Below are 19,381 nucleotides of genomic sequence, written 5' to 3' on the forward strand. Positions count from 1 at the left end.
GGTCTCGCTGTGGGGCGACCCTGGCGAGGGAGCCGCCGACCAGCCAGGTTGCTGGCTTTTGCTTTCTTGGGCCAGGAGGCCGAACTCAGCTGAGCCTTATGGATTGATCTGAAATAGGGGTTTGGAGGGTCCAATCGAGTTTGCTTTAGACAGCTTCCAAGCTCACCGAGCACAGAGACCATCTGTTTCCTTTCTTCTCTAGTTCTCTTCCTGGACACTCTTCGTTTATCCTGCAATTGTACTCTCCTTTGAGGGTTTTAGACACCAGCATAGAGAGACAGTATTCAAGTATCCTAATAGACTAATACGTGAAAAGAAACTAAAAAGAAAATGTCTTGTCACTGTTCTAGTGAGAGTGCTAGTTGCTTTACTTGTTTACTTTATTCTGGGAGAACTGCCCAAATTGAGAAATGCATTCTGTGCAGAAACAATTACTTTGCTAATTTTTAACATGACTTTCTCTTCCTGTGATCATATTATGCGATAGGGCACTTTAAAATGTACATTTTTTAAAATATCAGATACAACAATTTTTTATGGGCAGGCAAAAATAAAATGGAGTTTTTGCCTTCAGTAATAAAAACAAACTCTAGTACAATTGTTATTTAAGTGATACATGGGAAGTGTTGAAAAATTTAGCTCTAGCACAAGCTCTTGGGCAAATGTATCAAACAAGAAAAACAGGGTTTCATGAATGTAGAGCAGTATTACACGGAGGGAAATGACAGTTGTAGACTTCAAGACAATTTTTAGTTTTTTCTTGCTTATGCACACGCTAAAGCACTTTTGTTAAAAGAATGTAACTGCAATTTATTAAAACATTTATATTTTGTTTTCTTTAAAAATACCAATAATCATTTATTTTATTTATTTATTTTTTATTTATTAATTTTTTTGAGACCGAATCTCATTCTGTCACCCAGGTTGGAGTGCAGTGGTGTGATCTCAGGTGACTGCAACCTCCACCTCCCGGATTCAAGCATTTCTCCTAGTAGCTGGGATTACAGGCACACACCACACCCGAGGAATTTTTTTTTTTTTCTTTCAGTAGAGATGGGGTTTCACCATGTTAGCCAGGCTGCTCTCGAACTCCTGACCTCAAGTGATCGCCTGCCTTGGCCTCCCAAAGTGCTGGGATTACAGGCGTGTGCCACCGCACCCAGCCCAAATCATTTTATTTTAACACTGAATATATGAAATACTTGGGAATACTTAATGAGATACTTGGGAATCAAAATTTACTACATTACAATCAGCTGTCTTATCCGTAGATTCTGCACATGTGATTCAACCAAACTCAGGTAAAAAAATATTCGAGGGGGAAAAAAATTCTGCAGAGTTCCAAAAAGCAAAACTTGAATTTGCCACATTCAAGTACTGCCTTGAATCCATGTGAATGAAGTGATGTGTAGGCATTGTATTAGGTATTAGAAGCAATCTAGAGATGATTTAAAGTATACAGGTATGCATAGGTTATATGAAAATATTATGCCATTTTAAAACAGGGACTTGAGCATCCTCAGATTTTAGGGGTGGGAAGAGAGGTCCTGGAACTAGTCCCCCACAGATACCGACTGTATTTATATCCTTTACCCATCAAGCTAGTGTTTACAGAAATAAGTACTTAGAAAAAGAAAGACGGCTTTCTTGCTCTCCTAGTAAAGGCTCATTTTTATCCGAAGGCCTGTGTTTTCTTGTCCTCATTATCTTTTTATAATTGTATATATTAGCATCTGCCAAATTATCTGGCTCCTGCTCTGTAATATCCTTAGCCTACTTTGCTGAGGTTAGTGAGAAAAAGTTAGAGTGGCTTGTATTCACCTAGTCTTGAAATTAATGCATTACATTTAGAAATGTAATGTTTTCATTTCCTTAGACCTAATGTTTTCATTTGTGGCACCACCCATCTTATCTTGATAGGAGGTTAAATCTCATGGAAAATGTTTGGTGTCCTATACTAACCTTTTTTTCCCCCCTTTTAACATTCTCTCTTGGGAATGAACTCATATGCAATGATGAAAAAGCCATCCTTGTGGTATTTGGATAATTTTTTTTTGTAGCCCAAGATTAGTTTCTAGTTATTCAGTTCTGTTTATTAATTTGCTTGATATTTTCCTCTATGAAGCAATCTTACCATTCCTCAGTCCATTTCATTAGCTCTTCTGTGTGTTCCTGTTCATTTGTATGACCAATTAGCATTTCCTGATGCATTATTCCAATTAGCATAATTATCAGGATTATACAGAAACAGAAAATACCTGGATGCTGACGTGACCTTTTTTCATTATTTTTTTGGATCAGTCTGTGGAGTAACGCTTTTCCAACCATTTTGGTATGATTACTTTCCAGGTTTCCTTATTCAATTGGTGAGCCTTCAAATGGGTTTTTAATTTTTAATTAACTATTTACTTATTTTTCAAGACAGGGTCTCTGTCACCCAGGCTAGAGTGCAGTGGCATGATCATGGCTCACTGCAGCCTCGACCTCCAGGGCTCTAACAATTCTCCTGTCTCAGTCTCCTGAGTAGCTGGGACTACAGGCCAGCACGACCACACTCAATTTTTAAAAAAATTTTTTGTAGACACTGGGTCTCACAATGTAGACACTGTGCCCAGGTTGGTCTCACATTTTTGGGCTTGAGTGAGCCTCCCACCTCCATCTCCTAAAGTGCCAGGATTATAAGGATGGAGCTATCATACCTGGCCCAAATAGTTTTTTTTAGCATTGACTGGATTCATTTATCATTTTCATATTCATTTATCATTATCATTTATCATATTCATTTAAGTGAGGCTTAAACATAGTGTTTTTCTTATTGTTTAATTAATGGTTTCTCCTCACTCCCTGGTAACTACTTACAAGGTGAAAACTATGACTAAGATATTTTCCAAAATTAATATTTGAAAATGTATTATTAAGCTGATAGACTGCATTTTGAGTATGGAAGAGAAGTTCACACCTTCTTGATCAAAAACAAGAACTGTAATGTAACTCCTGCCTCCCTTTTTAGAAGTGACAGTCTTCTCTCAGTATAGAAATGATTGGCCAGTAAGAGTCTTATGAAATTAATCTGTCCTGTTAGCCAGTTGCCACATGTCACAAGTCTGAATTCAGGCCTTTCTTGTAGTTAGTTCCAGGGTTAGATTGGATTGTTTTAACACAGCTTCTTCAAAAGAAAACACTTTCCATTTAATACAATTTGGCATTTGTTGAGAGCCTAGTCCTCACTAGGGAATGTGCCAAGGGCATGTTCCTCTTAAATTCCAACCAGTTCCAGCCTTGTGGGCAGATTTATTCCAGAGAGGATAAAGGACAGTGTCAGGGAAGAGTTTTATCATTTTAGCTAATTCCTTTAATGGAAGTCGTCTTTCAGAATGTAAGTGCAATGTTTTCTTTCCAAATTATAGTTAAGAGTTCATGATGATTGTTGAGACTAGCAATTCCTTAAAAATCTCCTGTGCCCTGGAAATTCAAACCACAAATCAAATATATCTCATGTTTTCTTGGCATATTCTTTTCCAACAAGTGATCTCTAGCTTCAGTCCTTCACTCATTCAGCACATGTCTTCTGAGTCACCAGGAAAGCATGGCTCAAAGTGAGGGAAACAAGGTGTACTTGGTGTACTTGTGTCCTTGGTCACAATGCTTACAGTCTCATTTGGAAAACAAAACAAATATACAAGTTAGATTATAGAATAAGGAATGCCCTAAGAATATGTTCTAACTCATAGAGCCAGAAAGAATCAGGTTCCATTCCTGCCTCTATCCCTTCCTTCTGTACTTGGACAAGTTAGTTGATATGTATACATTTCCATTGCTTCATTATAAAGGGAAATAATTAAACCTATCATAGAATTGTTGTGAAGATTAAAATGAGATAATGTTCATGAAGTGCTTAGTGCAGTGCCTGACACATAGGAAGTGCTCAGTAAAAGTCAAACCATTATTGTCATTTGGATGATTGGTTTAGCCAGTGAACTCTGTAGGAGAAGGGAGCAAGCATTTAGGATCGGAATTGTTATAAAAGACTCTCTGGGAGGAAGTGAGCAGGACTTTGGAGTGGGAGAGAAGATGGGGAAGGTCATTAGGAAAGTTGGGGGCAGAAAGAAGCATTTAAAAAATCTGGGAGAGGGGTCAGGCATGGTGGCTCATGCCTGTAATGCCAGCACTTTGGGAGGCAGATCACCTGAGGTCAGGAGTTCGAGACCAGCCTGACCAATATGATGAAACCCCAACTTTACTAAAAATACAAAAATTAGCCAGATGTGGTAGCATGCACCTGTAATCCCAGCTACTCAGGAGGCAGAGACAGGAGAATCGCTTGAATCCAGGAGGCAGAGGTTGCAGTGAGCCGAGATCATGCCATTGCACTCCAGCCAGGGCAATAAGAGCGAAACTCCATCTCAAAAATAAAATAAAATCTGGGAGTGGAATGTTGATGATACATGAGACACAGTAAAAGCAGAGGTGACTTTTAGAACACTAGTTTTCATTTGAATTATCCATCTAGATAGTTTTGTGTGATGGGTGTATTTGGACACAGTCCAGGCTCCCAGTTAAAGGCAGTATTTCCTTGGTTAAGTCAGTTAACTGATTTTGAGTCTTCAGAGTTTGAGCAAAATAGGTTTATCGTGAGAGTTTAAGACCATACGGTATATGCAAAATTTGCAGTATTACACCTGGCACATAACTACTCATTAAAAGGCAGTGACTTCTGTGTTATTTATGTATTCACTTAATATATATTATCAAATTCTTAACTCTGTGTCATGCCTGAGTTGGAAACCAGAGATTGAGTGATGAAAAAGATAATACAGTCCCAGCTCTCATAGAGCTGACAATCTAGTGGAATGACAAAAGTGGGATACGGGATGAAAGAGAGCAAGCCATCTGGTAAAGAGTATCAAGGCATATATAGGGATTCCATCCTAAGCAGGAAGAGCCTGGCCAGGCTTTGCAGAGAAAGCAAAGTCTGGTTAAGGGTTTCATGTCAATTTGGGGTTGCGATGGTCAATGCATGAATTTTTAAAAATTTAATTTTCTGTATTGTAAAAAAATTGGAATCTCTTGGTACTGATTCACACATTTTTTAACTCACAGCATCAATGTTTTTATGCAATAATAAAACAGGTGATTTGCACGTTAGAATTAGTAATGAAAGTGGCAAGTTTACTAGAAAGTTTTACATAAATAAGGAAATTTATTCATGTTTGAACAGGATTGTTACTAATCTAAGTTATTAGCAATTTAGAACTGTTTAGCTCTCTAGTTAAATAGGTTTCTTATTTAAATCTAACTCCTGGAGGGAGGTATTCACAAAGTAACGCCATCCTGCTTTGAATTTGACTGTAACCTACAACAAAGGTCCTGACACAAACACAGTAAGACATCTCTGCCTAGTGACCAGAGAATACAGTTTCAATTCTCTTGAAATACAGTTAATTCCCACTCCTGAAATAATCTGGAAAAAGGATATTGTAACTCCTCATATAGCCAGGAGGTTGCCTTGGAAAAATTTAACAAATCGTAACATTGACACTTAAGAAACTAGGTACAGTTCCCGAAACAACAAATTTCGTTTGGGTTTGTCCCACTTGTGAATGCACTTAACTATATAAAGGTAGTCTATAGAAGTCAGGTCCAAAACAAATTAGGAAGAGGTTTTATGTATTTTGAGAACATTCTAAAGTGGCTGATTAAAACTTTTTTTAATCTAAAAATTTCAGGAAGATGATACTGTTTTCCCAAGTTGGTACTTTGATTCTTAATTTTCTTCCTCATTTTTTCCCTCCATCTCCCATAAGTTTTTTTTCTCCCCATGTTCTCCTTGAAGTTAAAGTACTCCCAAAGATTTTAACTCCATTCTTGCAGTCTTTTTTATTTTTTATTTTTTGAAAATAAGGTGAATATTTTATTCTGTTAACACAGTACTATTTACAGTGGAAGATATTGATGATTGTTGAAATATTTTCAGGTCTATTTTATTCCATAAATACATTTCATCTTCTTGATTGGAAACACTTAAGATGTTTATGACCAATATTTATAATTTGGACAATAGTTCGGAAATTGTTTCGACAAGGTTGCCAGCTCTGAGGTGGATGCTGAGGACACCAAGAAATCAAAATAGTACCAGTAGAAGTGCAAGAATAACATGACCTCTTTTAGGTCATCTGTTTAGATGAAGGCTATGAAAATGGACTCTGGAGAAGTAAAGAAACAAAAGAAACAAAACTCCGTAGGCAGAGCAGCCCCAAGAGCTACTAGTTGGCTATTTTTCTAGTTATTTATTGATCCTATGCTAAACAAGGGATGGATGATTCATGAATTTTCTGGGGAAAAGGGTGGGCCATTCTCAGCCTTGAGCCTTCCTCCCCTTTTTAGACTATATAGGGTGTCTTTCAGACATTGCCATGGCATTTGAAGGCTGTCATGGCACTATTGGGAGTGGCTCTTAGCATGCTAATGCATTACAATTAGTGTATAATGAGCAGTAAGGATAACTGGAGGTCACTTTTGTGACCATCTTGGTTTTGGTGAGTTTTGGCCGGCTTCTTTACCGAATGCTGTTTATCAGCAGGGTCTTTATGACCTGTATCTTGTGATATTGGACCTGTGACCTCCAATCTCATCCTGTGACTAAGAATGCCTGACCTCCTGGGAATGCAGCCCAGCAGGTTTTAGCCTCATTTTACCCAGCTCCTGTTCAAGATGGAGTCGCTCTGGTTCAAAGGCCTCTGACAACATTAGGACTAGGGGAGCTTTCACTCTCTTTCACTCTTTAAGGAAAAGAAATGTAGAAAGTGTGTGCAAATCTTTTTCTATCCATTTAACGCACATTTGAAATACTTGTAGGTTTGCTATAAGATGACTGAGGGGATATAATTTTGGTCATAAAACTTCTGAAGTAAGTTTTAGAGCTAAAATGTTGAGCATTTTTGACTTTGTGGAATTTAAATTGTTAGTATCTTGTTCATGTAGTTATTTTGCTAAAAATATGCACTGCCTATTCCAAGCTTAAAAAAGAAAAGATTTACATCTGTATGTCACTGAATGTAGGGTACAGTTTTAATCTGATTATGAAGTTGACTTTGGTACATGTTTTAGTAGTGATGACGTGTAACTAATTACGTAACAGCTTTTTACTGTTGTGCATTTCAAAGTCCTAGGTACAAAGATTCCTGGCTATTAGTAATTTCGTTTTACTGATATGTCAGTATTAGAATATTGGGCATTTTCATTTAATTTTTCATTTAACATACCTTTGAAACCTCCTTTTTTTTTGAGGTGGAGTCTTGTTCTGTCACCCAGGCTGGAATGCAGTGGCGCAATCTTGGCTCATTGCAACCTCCACTCCACCTCCCAGGTTCAGGGGATTCTCCTGTCTCAGCCTTCCCAGTAGCTGGGACTACAGATGCATGGCACCACGCCTGGCTAATTGTTGTATTTTTAATAGAGACAGGGTTTCACCATGTTGCCAGGCTGGTCTTGAACTCCTGACCTCAAGTGATTCACCTACCTCGGCCTCCCAGAGTTTTGGGATTACAGGTGTGAGCCACTGCCCCCAGCCTGAAACCTACTTTTAAACAAGTGTCAGGGGAGGGTAAAAAAAAGCCCAATACTGTAGTTTAATAATAATGTTGGTAATTATGTTTTTCCTCTTTCTTGATAACTCATTTTTACTTTCTTGGATTCGACTTATTTTGTTTCTGTTTGATATCTGACATATAAAAACAAAGTTCACCCCTTATTTTTATGCTACCATTGCATCATAATACATAAATATAGAGTCGTAAGTTATGGGAAAGTTTCAATGCCGTTTTCTTAATTGTTGTGGTCTTTTGTTTGCGTAGCTTGCACCTTCTCTTCCTTTACAAGAAGATTTTGTTTATCACTGGAAGGCAATTACCCATTACTACATAGAGACTTCAGGTAAGGAACAATGCTGATATTAACTGAAAATTTGTGAAAGTTAAACAGAAAATTTGTAAAATATTAAAATATTTTTAAATAAGTCTTCAAATTTATTTTATATCTAAGTTTATAGACAATCTTATCTTTAATTTGTCTTTAAGATTCAGTCACTCATTTAAAAATGTATCTGTTGAGCACCTACTACTATGTGTCAGGTATCGTTGAGGCACTGAGGGATAGAACAGTCAAACAGGCAACACTGCTGTCCTCACAGAGCTTGTGTATTGATTGGGAGGAGGCAGACAGTATATAGACAAATACATATAGTGTGTCAGATGATAAGCGTCAAGGGCAAATGAAGCAGGCTAAAGGGTTATAGGGGTACGTTTGGGTGGTGGGAGTGGACAGTTGGCTATTTTAGGTTAGAGAAAGCCTCATTGCCCAATATGACTTGTGAGCTGAAATCTAAAGGAGAAAGGAACTGAGCCTGCTAGATATCTGGGGGAAGGGTGTCTCGGGAATGACACCTAATTCACAAACCCTCAGGCCAGAGCGTATGGCATACTTGGCATATCCCAGGAACTTTAAGGAAGCCGGTGTGGGTAGAGCAAACTGAAGGAGGAAAGTGGCAGGAGATGAAAGAAGACAGAGGTGGGGGTTTGGAGGCTTGTCGCATATTCCCCCAGGGCCTTTTGAGCCACTGTAAGGGTTTGACTTTTACTGTGAGAACTCTTGGAGGGTTTTGAGTAGAGCTGAAATGTAATCTGTTTGATTACCTTGACTTCTGTGAAAAAACTTAGATTGACAGGATTCAGGGATGAAGCTGGTAAAACAGGGTACTGTCACAGCAGTCTCAGCGAGAGACAATAATGGCTTAGCCCAGGGTGGAGGTGCTAAGGAGATTGCATTCTGGATACATTTTAAAGGAAGATTTGTTGATGGATTGGATATTGGGGATAAGGGAATAAGAGTCAAAGATAACTCCAAAGTTTTGGGCTTAAGAAGCTAGAAAAGTAGAGTGCCACTTACTGAGAACAGGGAGACTGCAGGAGGAGCAGGTTTGTGAGCACATTTTGTACGTGTTGAGTGTGAGATACCCATCATACGTCTGCTTGGATACATCAGGTAGACAACTGGCAACAGGAATCTGGACTTAAGACATGAAATTGAGAGTTATTAACATGTAAGTAGGACTTCAAGCCCTGTGACTGGATGAGATTATCTAGGGAGGAAAGATAGATGGAGGAGAGAAGGCGTCCAAAACTGAACTCTTGGACCCAGTGTTTAGAGGTTGGGAAGATGAGGACAGTAGTGAAGGAAGCTGCTTTTGCCGGTAAGGAAGAAGACAGCCAATAGCAAATGGTGTCCTCAGCAGCCTAGAAGAGGAAGGAAGGATTAATTGTGTCAAATGATGCTGATGTCAGGTTAATGAAGACTAAGAATGGATCATTGGATTTAGCTACAAGAAGCACATTAGTTTTCTTGATAAGAGCCACTTTAATGGCAGGGAGGAGAGAGAAGGCCTGATTGGAGTAGGTTTAAGAGAAAATGGGTGGAACTGGCTGGGCGCGATGGCTCACGCCTGTAATCACAACACTTTGGGAGGCCGAGATGGGCGGATTGCTTGAGGCCAAGAGTTCAAGACCAGCCTGGCCCAGATGGTAAAACCCCGACTCTACAAAAAAATACAAAAATTAGCCAGGCATGGTGGTGCACACCTGTAATCCCAGCTACTCGGGAGGCTGAGGCAGGAGAATTGCTTGAACCCAGGAGGTGGAGGTTGCAGTGAGTGGAGATGGCACCACTGCACTTTAGCCTGGGTGACAGAGGAAGACTGGCTCAAAAAAAAGAGAAAATGGGTGGAAAAGATGTATAGACAATGTGTGTAGACTGCTCTCATGGGGCATATTAGTGTAAACGGGGCTGAGAAGGAGATACGGCGGCAGGAAAGGGTTTTTAAATTCTTTAAAAAGACATAAGATATTGCAGTTTTATTTGATGGGAGCAATCTAGTAGAGAAAAGGGTAGATACAAGAGTAAGATGAGAGCATTTCTTTTTCTTTTCTTTTTTTTTTTTTTGTTTTTTTGTTTGTTTGTTTTTGTTTTTTGTTTTGTTTTGTTTTTTGAGACAGACTTACTCTGGCTCCATCTTGCCTCACAACAACCTCCACTTCCCAGGTTCAAGCGATTCTTGTGACTCAGCCTCCCAAGAGCTGGGATTACAGGTGCCCACCACCACACCTGGCTAATTTTTGTATTTTTATATAGAGACAGGGTTTCGCCATGTTGGCCAGACTGGTCTCAAACTCCTGACCTCAGGTGATACACCTGCCTTGGCCTCCCAGAGTACTGGGATTACAGGCATGAGCCACCACATCCAGCCAGATGAGATCATTTCTGTGCAATATCCTTAAGTAGGCAAGGGAGGAAGGGATCTTGTGTAAAAGTAGACGCTTGGCCTTAAATAGGCGTGAGTACAGTTCATCCATCAAAATAAGGTAGAAAGCAGAACAAGGGTATAAATGCAGGAAACAGGTAGATATGGTGTACAGAGTCTTTGGAAGTTATCTTCTGGTTGCATCTGTTTTAGATGCAAGTAATAGGAAGTAATTAGGAAGGATGTTCTCAGTAAATAGGAAGGATGGAAAGTGAATATGGGGAATGAGAATAGATTAGGTCAAGGGTTGCCAAACTATTCCATAAAAGGCCAGATAGGCTTTGTGGGCCATACAGTCTCTGTTGCAGTTCTTAAGCTCTGCTGTTAAAGAATGAGCCTTCAGGCCAGGGACGGTGGCTCACGCCTGTAATCGCAGCACTTTGGGAGGCCGAGGCAAGCGGATCACGAGGTCAGGAGATCGAGACCATCCTGGCCAACATGGTGAAACCCCATATCTACTAAAAATACAAAAATTAGCTAGGCATGGTGGCATGCACCTGTAGTCCCAGCTACTCGGGAGGCTGAGGCAGGAGAATCGCTTGAACCCAGGAGGTGGAGGCTTCAGTGAGCCGAGATCACGTCACTGCACTCCAGCTTGATGACAGAGTGAGACTGTCTCAAAAGAAAAAAAAAAAAAGGAGCTTTCCTTTGTTCCAATGCACCTTTATGTACAAAAACTGATGGCAGGGCTGGATTTGGCCCATGGACCAAAATTTGGCGACAGAACGAAATAGGGACATTGCTACCTAGCACTACAGGATCCCCTGAGGAGTATACAGGTAAACACTGGTGGATATGCAGATTGGATGCATGTCATTTAACTAAAAGGAAACATGAGAATATGAGAATAGTTCATTTGGCAAGCTGACAGGATTATACGTGATTTGTTAAAAGAAAAAAAGTCCTTTATATTTGTGCAGTAAGTAAAAATCAGACAAAAAAATGTACATATGTAATTTCTAACTTCATTTAGATGTTTAGCCAGCAGATCTACAGAAATGTTTCTTGAGAGGAGCTGCCTTTTCAAAGGACTGCTCTTAGCCCTTATAATTTTTTTCCTGCTTCCATGGCTTTGAGAAAATGCATAAGTTCTTGCTTTAAAAGATTTTTTGCAATCTAGTAGCAAAAATAAGTATGTACATTGCAATAAAATATGGAACAAATAACATTTCAGGTGGAAAAAAGCATATGCAAAGGCACAATGCCATTTATAGTTCAGGAATGATGAGAATCGGTGGCTGAAACTAGATCTTGTCTTATAGGGAGCTAAGATTTTAATCCTGTCAAGTTCAATTTACAATTAATTTAGTTCTCAATTTAAAAAGTATTTTTGGTCATTTTTTTGCCATAAGTAATTGTAATTAAACCGTGCTTAAACATTCATTCTTTCCTGGAGTGTTTGTGTATATAAAGGCTATAATTATGGGGAAAACACATTTTTGAAAAATAAATTATAAGTAAACTTATAAATCATCCTTTACTAGCGCTAGGCTACTCATTTTAGAATATGAAATGAGACGTAACATTTCTTGAATTCTTACTCTGCTAAGGACTGGGCTTTATTATTTCATTGAAATCATATAATAGTACTCACTAGTGTTTATTAGTTCCATTTTATAGGTGTTGGTGACTGATGCTTACATAAGTTGCACCAGTTCATCCACCTGAAAGTGGCAGAGCCAAGATTTGAATCCAAGTTGTCTAACTCCAGGACCCATTCTTCTAACAACTGTCCCATACCATATCAAACTTGATACATATGTCCTCCTGAAAACAAAGGTGACCCTTCTCTATCCACTGTTTTCTCCATAAGGCTTAGTTATGGTTTTCTCTCTGTGCTAGTATACAGACAAAGCAACATATCAGTACATAGCATACCAGAATTGTGGTGTTCAAACTATAGAAGTACAAAGTAAATGAAAATAGAGACATAAGTAAAGAATTTGGCATTTCCTAATGTATTTTGTATTTAAATGTTCTATAAAACTTCACATTTTTAAGAGTAGTTTAACCTTAGTATAATAAGGATAGGTTGATAAAACCATGTGATGTTTGAGTCTAACTGTGATATGTTAAAAAATAGCACTAAATTTTTATTTTTTTATAAGAAATCAGTAATATTTAATAAAAATTCTCCAGAGAAGCAACTTTGAAAAACAGATTTTGGAAAACAGTCATCTGTTAATGAGAGATGTCAATAATTTTAATAGTGGGTTTTCCTTTTGCCTTCTCATTTTAACAGAAGAAAATGAATTAGGGGCATTGACAGGCTTCCCAATCCTACAAAGTAATGTAGTAGCAATACAAAACAGAATCCGTCTTCTTCATATATCCCAGGTTATTTGCCTTAATGTTCAAGGCCAACCTATTTCTATTTAAAGAAACTTAAAGTTCAGATCTTCTGAACTGGCTAAGTGAAAAAAATATTTTAATTACAAGTACACATAGAACATTTTGATATGACGTGTATTTTTCCTGGTCATGTTCCCATTTTCCCACATAAATAACTCTTATTTCTGAATTACTATGGATAGATGAATGTTAGCTTACGGAATATATTTCAGATTTTTTTTTTTTTTTTTTGAGATGGAGTCTCACTCTATCACCCAGGCTGGAGTGCAATGGTACGATCTCTGCTCACTGCAACCTACGCCTCCCTGGTTCAAGCGATTCTCCTGCCTCAGCCTCCTGAGTAGCCGGAATCACAGGTGCCCGCCACCACGCCTGGCTAAATTTTTTGTGTTTTTAGTAGAGACAAGGTTTCACTGTGTTGGCCAGGCTGGTCTTGGATTCCTGACCTCAGGTGATCCACCTGCCTCGGCCTCCCAAAGTGCTAGAATTACAGGTGTGAACCACCGTGCCTGGCCATATTTCAGAATATTGATTCAGTTTTGGGGTAAGAATATGACAAAATGCATCATCTAAATTCTAGCAGAGATAATCTTACTATGTTTATAAACCTCACTTAAGTGCGTAGTTCAGATTTTTCTCAGTTTGAATAGGAAAAGGGAAAGACAGAGAGTATTTTAGGTGCAAATATGCAGTTTTAAAATGTTTAAATATTTGATGAGTGTTTTTTGTTTAGATGATAAAGCCCCAGTGACCGATACAAATATTCCATCGCATCTGGAACAGATGTTAGATATACTGGTTCAAGAAGAAAATGAACGGGAATCTGGAGAGACGGGGCCATGTATGGAATATTTGCTCCATCACAAAATCTTGGAAACATTATACACCTTGGGGAAAGCTGATGTAAGTTCCTAATCCACACCATGTTTTTGGGTGTGTAGTACATGCCTTAATGTCTTATGAATAAAGAAACTGCCAAATACTTGATTTAAAAGGTGCGTATTGAACATGGCAGGATTCAAGTTAAGATTGTGGAAAAAAGAAAATTATGTAGCCTATACACTTATGTCCATAGAGATAGAAAGATTTCAAACACTCTAGACAACAACTAGTACTTGGCTGCTTAGAATTCCAATATAAACATTTATGAAAATAAACTCAAGTACATGAGCTCAGAATAAAAAAAGAGAGAAGGAAGTCAGTTAAAATAGGATTGAAAAAATAGGAATTATTTGTCATAGTCCTGGAAGAGAATGTCACTGATTATTTTGACACTAACTAAACTGTTGAGTGGAGCCAATTTATATTTTTTAGGTCTGATGAATATTGAAAAATCTTTACAAAGCTGAAATTATGATATCAATAATATTTTATATCGCAAAGCCTTCAAATTAGTTATAGAGACAAGTTTTCCAGCTGTGTGGCCGAGTGAGGGAATGGAAGAGCCTTGAGTTCAGATTAGGAGGCCAGGCTTCCAGTCCTGACTTCATTATTCACACAATGTGACCATCATAAGTCTCTTTGGTTAATCTTCCTCCTCTTTAAAATCCAAAAAGTGATTGTTGAGGGGCCTCCCCAGCCCTAAAAGTCTATCGTTCTGTGAATTTTTATGATATATGTGAAAAAAAATTAGGTTAAAACAAAAGAAACCTACAGACACACTTTCATGACAAAGAGAGTTATGAATATTAGCATACAAGACAATTTCCTTTTGTCTGTAATACTCTAATTTACTTTTAAGTTAAATTCACTCAATTTATGTTTTCTAGGCAACACACCTGCTGCCTAATATTGTGGAACTCATTCTCCTTCTCCTCCTTTTTCCTGTCCTTTGGAGAGAAGGATTGTTAATAATAAATTGATTAACTGATTTTTGAGCAAAAGTTAGTAATTGTACTTTAGTAAATTTATTTTAATACAGGTGGTTGTAAATATAATTTAGTGGTTTATCTAAATAATGTAAAGTATTTGCTTGCTTAAAAATATTGTGCATGAGATTATAGTTTATACTATTTCCAGGTAGCATGTCTATGATGATGCTTTGGAAATACTCATTTTGTAACTGTATTTGAAATGTGAAGCAGTATAAGCAGCTTAATTAAGGAACATAAGCTTGTTAATTCATACTCTCTTAATCTGCAGTGTGAGTGATCATTGGGTTTACCTATTTTTCAGCAAATACTTAAAACAACTGGCATGTTATAAAAACTAATTTATTAAACATTCTTTGCCTATTATAATGTAGATAATTTGGTTGATTTATATTATGATTATAATAGGCAAAGAATACTTACAATTGACCCTTGAACAACATGGGTTTGAACTTGTAGGTCCACATATAGGCAGATTTTTTTTCAACCAAACATGGATGGAAAATACAGTATTTCCAGGATGCAAAACCTGCCTATGCAGAGGGCTGAATTTTCACATATGTGAGTTCCACGGGGCTGACTACCGGAACTGAGTAAGTGCAGTTTTGGATATAACCGTGTATACTGAGGAACGGCTCTAATTTAAAATGATGTTAGGATAAAATCACAACCGTTTACACCACAGGTTTCCTTTTATTTACATGTGTGTTAGGAGGCTTTATTTACTCCTACATATATATGATGGAAAGTTGTTGATGACCTGTCTGTCATTAGTCTAAGTAACAAGATTTTGCCTTTGTTCCGGCAGGGAGTTAACTATTACAGTTTCGTGTTAGAATATAAACATGTTGACATTGACTGCACCAAACTCTAATCTCAACAACAGATTATCACCATGCTGTTTGTAACTACATGAGCCTATGGTCTCACATGCTATATTATGGTCTCAGATATATAATATTATTTCTGGAATACCCATCATTAATATTTGATTGAAAATTTTATTCTGACAGTTATTAACTGGCCAGTTGCATTATCTTTTCAAGGTGGAATACATTCATATACACTGCCTCTCTGATTTTTGCAGCTTTTCAGTTTGCATTGTCTGATCTTTTCCTGTTGGCTTTCCTTTTTTCCTCTACCCAGTGTCCTCCGGGAATGAAACAGCAGGTTTTGATTTTCTATACGAAACTTCTGGGAAGAATCCGGCAGCCACTACTTCCACACATTAACGTGCACAGGCCGGTGCAGGTATGTTGTTCCCCTTACATAAAATTATTTGGTTTGATTTCTTTTAATGTTGAAATAATTTTATATTATTTTTCTGAGAGTAAAAATAATGAAATTATCCCAAAATTAACATGCAAATTAGCAAATACTTGAGCTTTCTTTATGCATCACATCAAGTGTACTTACAGTCTTTCTAATTCTCTTTTAAAATTTTATACATGAATTTCCCTTGGATTTTACTTCCATGACATCTAAAGGAGAATTTATTATATAACTCGTTAATTATTTACAGTAATGAACTTGAAAAATTTACCACTAATAAGTTTATTTTTATATAGATAATTATAAATATCATTAGTGTTCTGATTAATGCAGGGTATTTGCATCATACGAAAATTTTAAATATCCTTAAGGTAAATGAATGATTATTTTACAAATTTGTAAAAAGTAACCTAAGTTTAAAAAGTTAAAAACAATTGTTTTCACAGAAATTAATTAGACTCTGTGGTGAAGTCCTAGCAACACCAACAGAAAATGAAGAGATTCAGTTTCTTTGCATTGTGTGTGCGAAGCTGAAACAGGACCCCTACCTGGTTAACTTTTTCCTAGAGGTATGATATACTTCTTATCAACCTTCAAACTATAGTTACATTAAGTTCATTATGAAAATTGAATTCTGTGAATAATATTAGAAGGAGCTCTATTTTGCAGATTATTAGCTTGTTTTACTTCCCAGAATTATTTTTCCTTTAAGATCACTATTTTATTCTCCTGGGAAAAAAAGAATTTCAAAGAATGCAGTTGAGCCAGAGATACGAGGTGGTGCAGGGACTGGACAGATACAAAGTCATGGCTTAAGAGAGGTCAGCTTGAAGGTTGAATCAGAGATAGACAAGTCGCAGAAGTTGATATGCTATCATATTTTCAGCCAAGCTTGCCCTAGTATGTAGCATGGGAAATCTGTCCTGGGATAAGGATGGCGTGTGCAGATTTGGACAAGATGGAAAAAAGCACGAGTTATCTCTCAAACCTCATAGCAGTTGGGATTGCTGTAGTATTTCGTACTGTTTTGATAGCCATAATCACCAAATCATAGTTTATTTAAATCAAGTGATATTTTGGATTTCACTTCTAGATTTAAAGTAAAAAATATATTTTTGTACTTTTTGCTTTCATTCACTTTTTTTTTTCAGCAGTGAAGTCATTTTGGATTATTTTAGAAAAAATGATTATGTTGTTTTTTTTTACCTTTTTGTTTGTAATTTTTTTTTTTTTGAGGCAGAGTCTTGTTTTGTAACTCAGGCTGGATGTGGGGGTGTGACCGTGGCTCATTGCAGCCTTAACCTCACTGGTTCAAGTGATCCTCCCACCTCAGCCTGCCAAGTAGCTGGGACTACGGGTGCGCACTACCACACCTGGCTAATTTTTAAAAATTTTTTTGTAGAGACAGGGTCTCCCTGTGTTGTCCAGGCTGGTCCAGAACTCCCGAGCTCAAGCGATCCTCCTTCCTCGGCCCCCCAAAGTGCTGGTATTATAGGCATGAGCCACCACACCTGGCCTTCTTTTCAGTTTTTTAAAAAATATTTTTCTGGCCAGGTGTGGCGGCTCACACCTGTAATCCCAGCATTTTGGGAGGCTGGGGCACGTGGATCAGTTGAGGTCAGGAGTTCGAGATCAGCCTGACCAACATGGTGAAATACCATCTCTACTAAAAATACAAACCTTAGCCGGGCGTGGTAGTGCACGCCTGGAATCTCAGTTATTTGAGAGGCTGAGGCAGGAAAATCGGTTGAACCTGGGAGGTGGAGGTTGCAGTAAGCCCAGATTGCAACACTGCACTCCAGCCTGGGCAACAGTGTGAGACTCTGTCTCAAATAAATAAAAAATATGTAAATAAATTTTTCTTTCTTTTCCTTTTTTTGGATTAAGATATGTTACATATAATAGAATTCACTTTTTTTCGGTCTACTTTCTGTGAACTTGATGAACACGGTTGTGTGACCACTACCACAATCAAGATGTGCAGCAGTTCTGTCACACTACCCCATGATCCTTTGTAGTCATCCCTCTTCCACCCCTACGCCCGAGCAGTCACTGGTCTATTTTCCATCCCAGTAGTTTTCTCTTTCCCAAAAAGTCATAGCCATGTAATTAGCCTTTTGATTCTGGCTTTTTAAAGTTAGCTTATTGCATTTGAGATTCATCCATGATTTTGTTCCTTTATGTTGTTGAGTAGTATACCATTGTATGGATGTACCACAGTTGTTTACACATACACCAGTAAGGGACTTTTGGGTTGTTTCTAGTTTTTTACAGTTGTGAATAAAACCACTAAGAACATCACACGCAGATTTTTGCGTGGATTTAGGTTTTCATGTCACTTGGATAAATACCTAGGGTAGGATCACTGGATCATATGGTAAGTGTATATTTATTTTCACGCGAAACTGCCAAACTGTTTTGCAAGTGGCTTTGTCATTTTGCATCCCATCAGCAGCGTATGTGAGCTTCTGTTGTTCCATGTTGTCATCAGCTCTGGATGTTGTCAGGTCTTTCTTGTTTTGTTATTTTTAAATGTTAGCCACTCCAATATATGGGTTTGTTTTCTATTTTACGTTACTAAGTAATTTAGGATTCTATTCTGGACTCTTAACTGGAGTTAGGTAAGCAGCTAAGCTGTAAAATTTCATGAATTTAAATTTCTAGGTAGTGTTAAGGACTATGCATGCCCTTAACACTAATCTCGCGCGTCGTGTGTTTTTCATCATATGCGTTATATTTTGTGTCATCTTTTGCAAATTTGCTTCGAAATGGCTAGAACAGTCTAATGATTTTGGATTTCTAAAGATTTATAATGGTATTAGAGTTTTTTTTAGTTTTTTGTATGCTATGAGGAATATCTCAGTTTTGCTAACTGAGATTTTTCTTCTCAAAGTTCATTTTTGCTAACGTTTTCTTAGGTAACCTTAGTGTACTTGGAATGCAAGTGTTTTTTTCCCCAAACAAGCCTGGAGAATTTCTTTCTCAAAAATTTCTGAAACTTGTTTTCTAAGTGCATAGCATAGACCAGAAGCAGATGAAATACGTAGGCTTATGTATGTTTATGGTGAGGTACACTGTATGTACCCGTCTTCAGAAAAACATTCACATTTCTAAACCTCACTACAGAGAACACCTCTCAGATTTAGTGACACGTCTGCTTTGTTTAGTGTTTTTATAACGTATTTCTCCAAAGCCAGAGGTGGTAGGTATCTGCATTTTTTTAACGAATAGGACCATTCGTATGTGTTTAATGTCAGTTACCACAGTCCCCTAGCACTGGTTATTTAAGTGCATTTTATTTTCTCCTGCTAGTCAGTATGCTCCTTGAGGACAAGGATTCTGTCTCATTAATCTTGGGTCCCCACAGCTTCTCTAGAATCTAGCACAATGCATAGGAACTGCTCAGTTAACACTAAATGAATGAATCTTTAGGGAGATGCAGGGTTTTGATTTTGTTTTTGCTTTGTTTTTAAGACAGTCTGTGTCACCTAGGCCGTAGTGCAGTGGTGCAATCTCAGCTCACTGCAGCCTCTGC

The 19,381-nt window shown here is 37.8% G+C and overlaps 1 protein-coding gene across 2 annotated transcripts in view; it reads left to right on the forward strand.

Annotated features, from left to right (window-relative positions):
• The window catches only part of FHIP2A (FHF complex subunit HOOK interacting protein 2A), a 46,264-nt gene that overhangs the window by 866 nt on the left and 26,017 nt on the right, over window positions 1–19,381 (forward strand). The window contains exons 2-5 of one of the 2 annotated variants that reach the window (XM_005566511.3): window positions 7,854–7,932; window positions 13,437–13,606; window positions 15,721–15,825; window positions 16,293–16,415. In XM_005566511.3, coding sequence (XP_005566568.3) covers window positions 7,854–7,932; window positions 13,437–13,606; window positions 15,721–15,825; window positions 16,293–16,415 — 477 coding nt within the window. Of the gene's footprint in view, window positions 1–7,853; window positions 7,933–12,010; window positions 12,131–13,436; window positions 13,607–15,720; window positions 15,826–16,292; window positions 16,416–19,381 lie in introns of those variants that run through there. The other variant, XM_065521451.2, reaches the window with a different exon arrangement.

The sequence above is a fragment of the Macaca fascicularis genome, chromosome 9 (genome assembly GCF_037993035.2).
Source record: "Macaca fascicularis isolate 582-1 chromosome 9, T2T-MFA8v1.1".
Classification (NCBI taxonomy): Eukaryota; Metazoa; Chordata; class Mammalia; order Primates; family Cercopithecidae; genus Macaca; species Macaca fascicularis.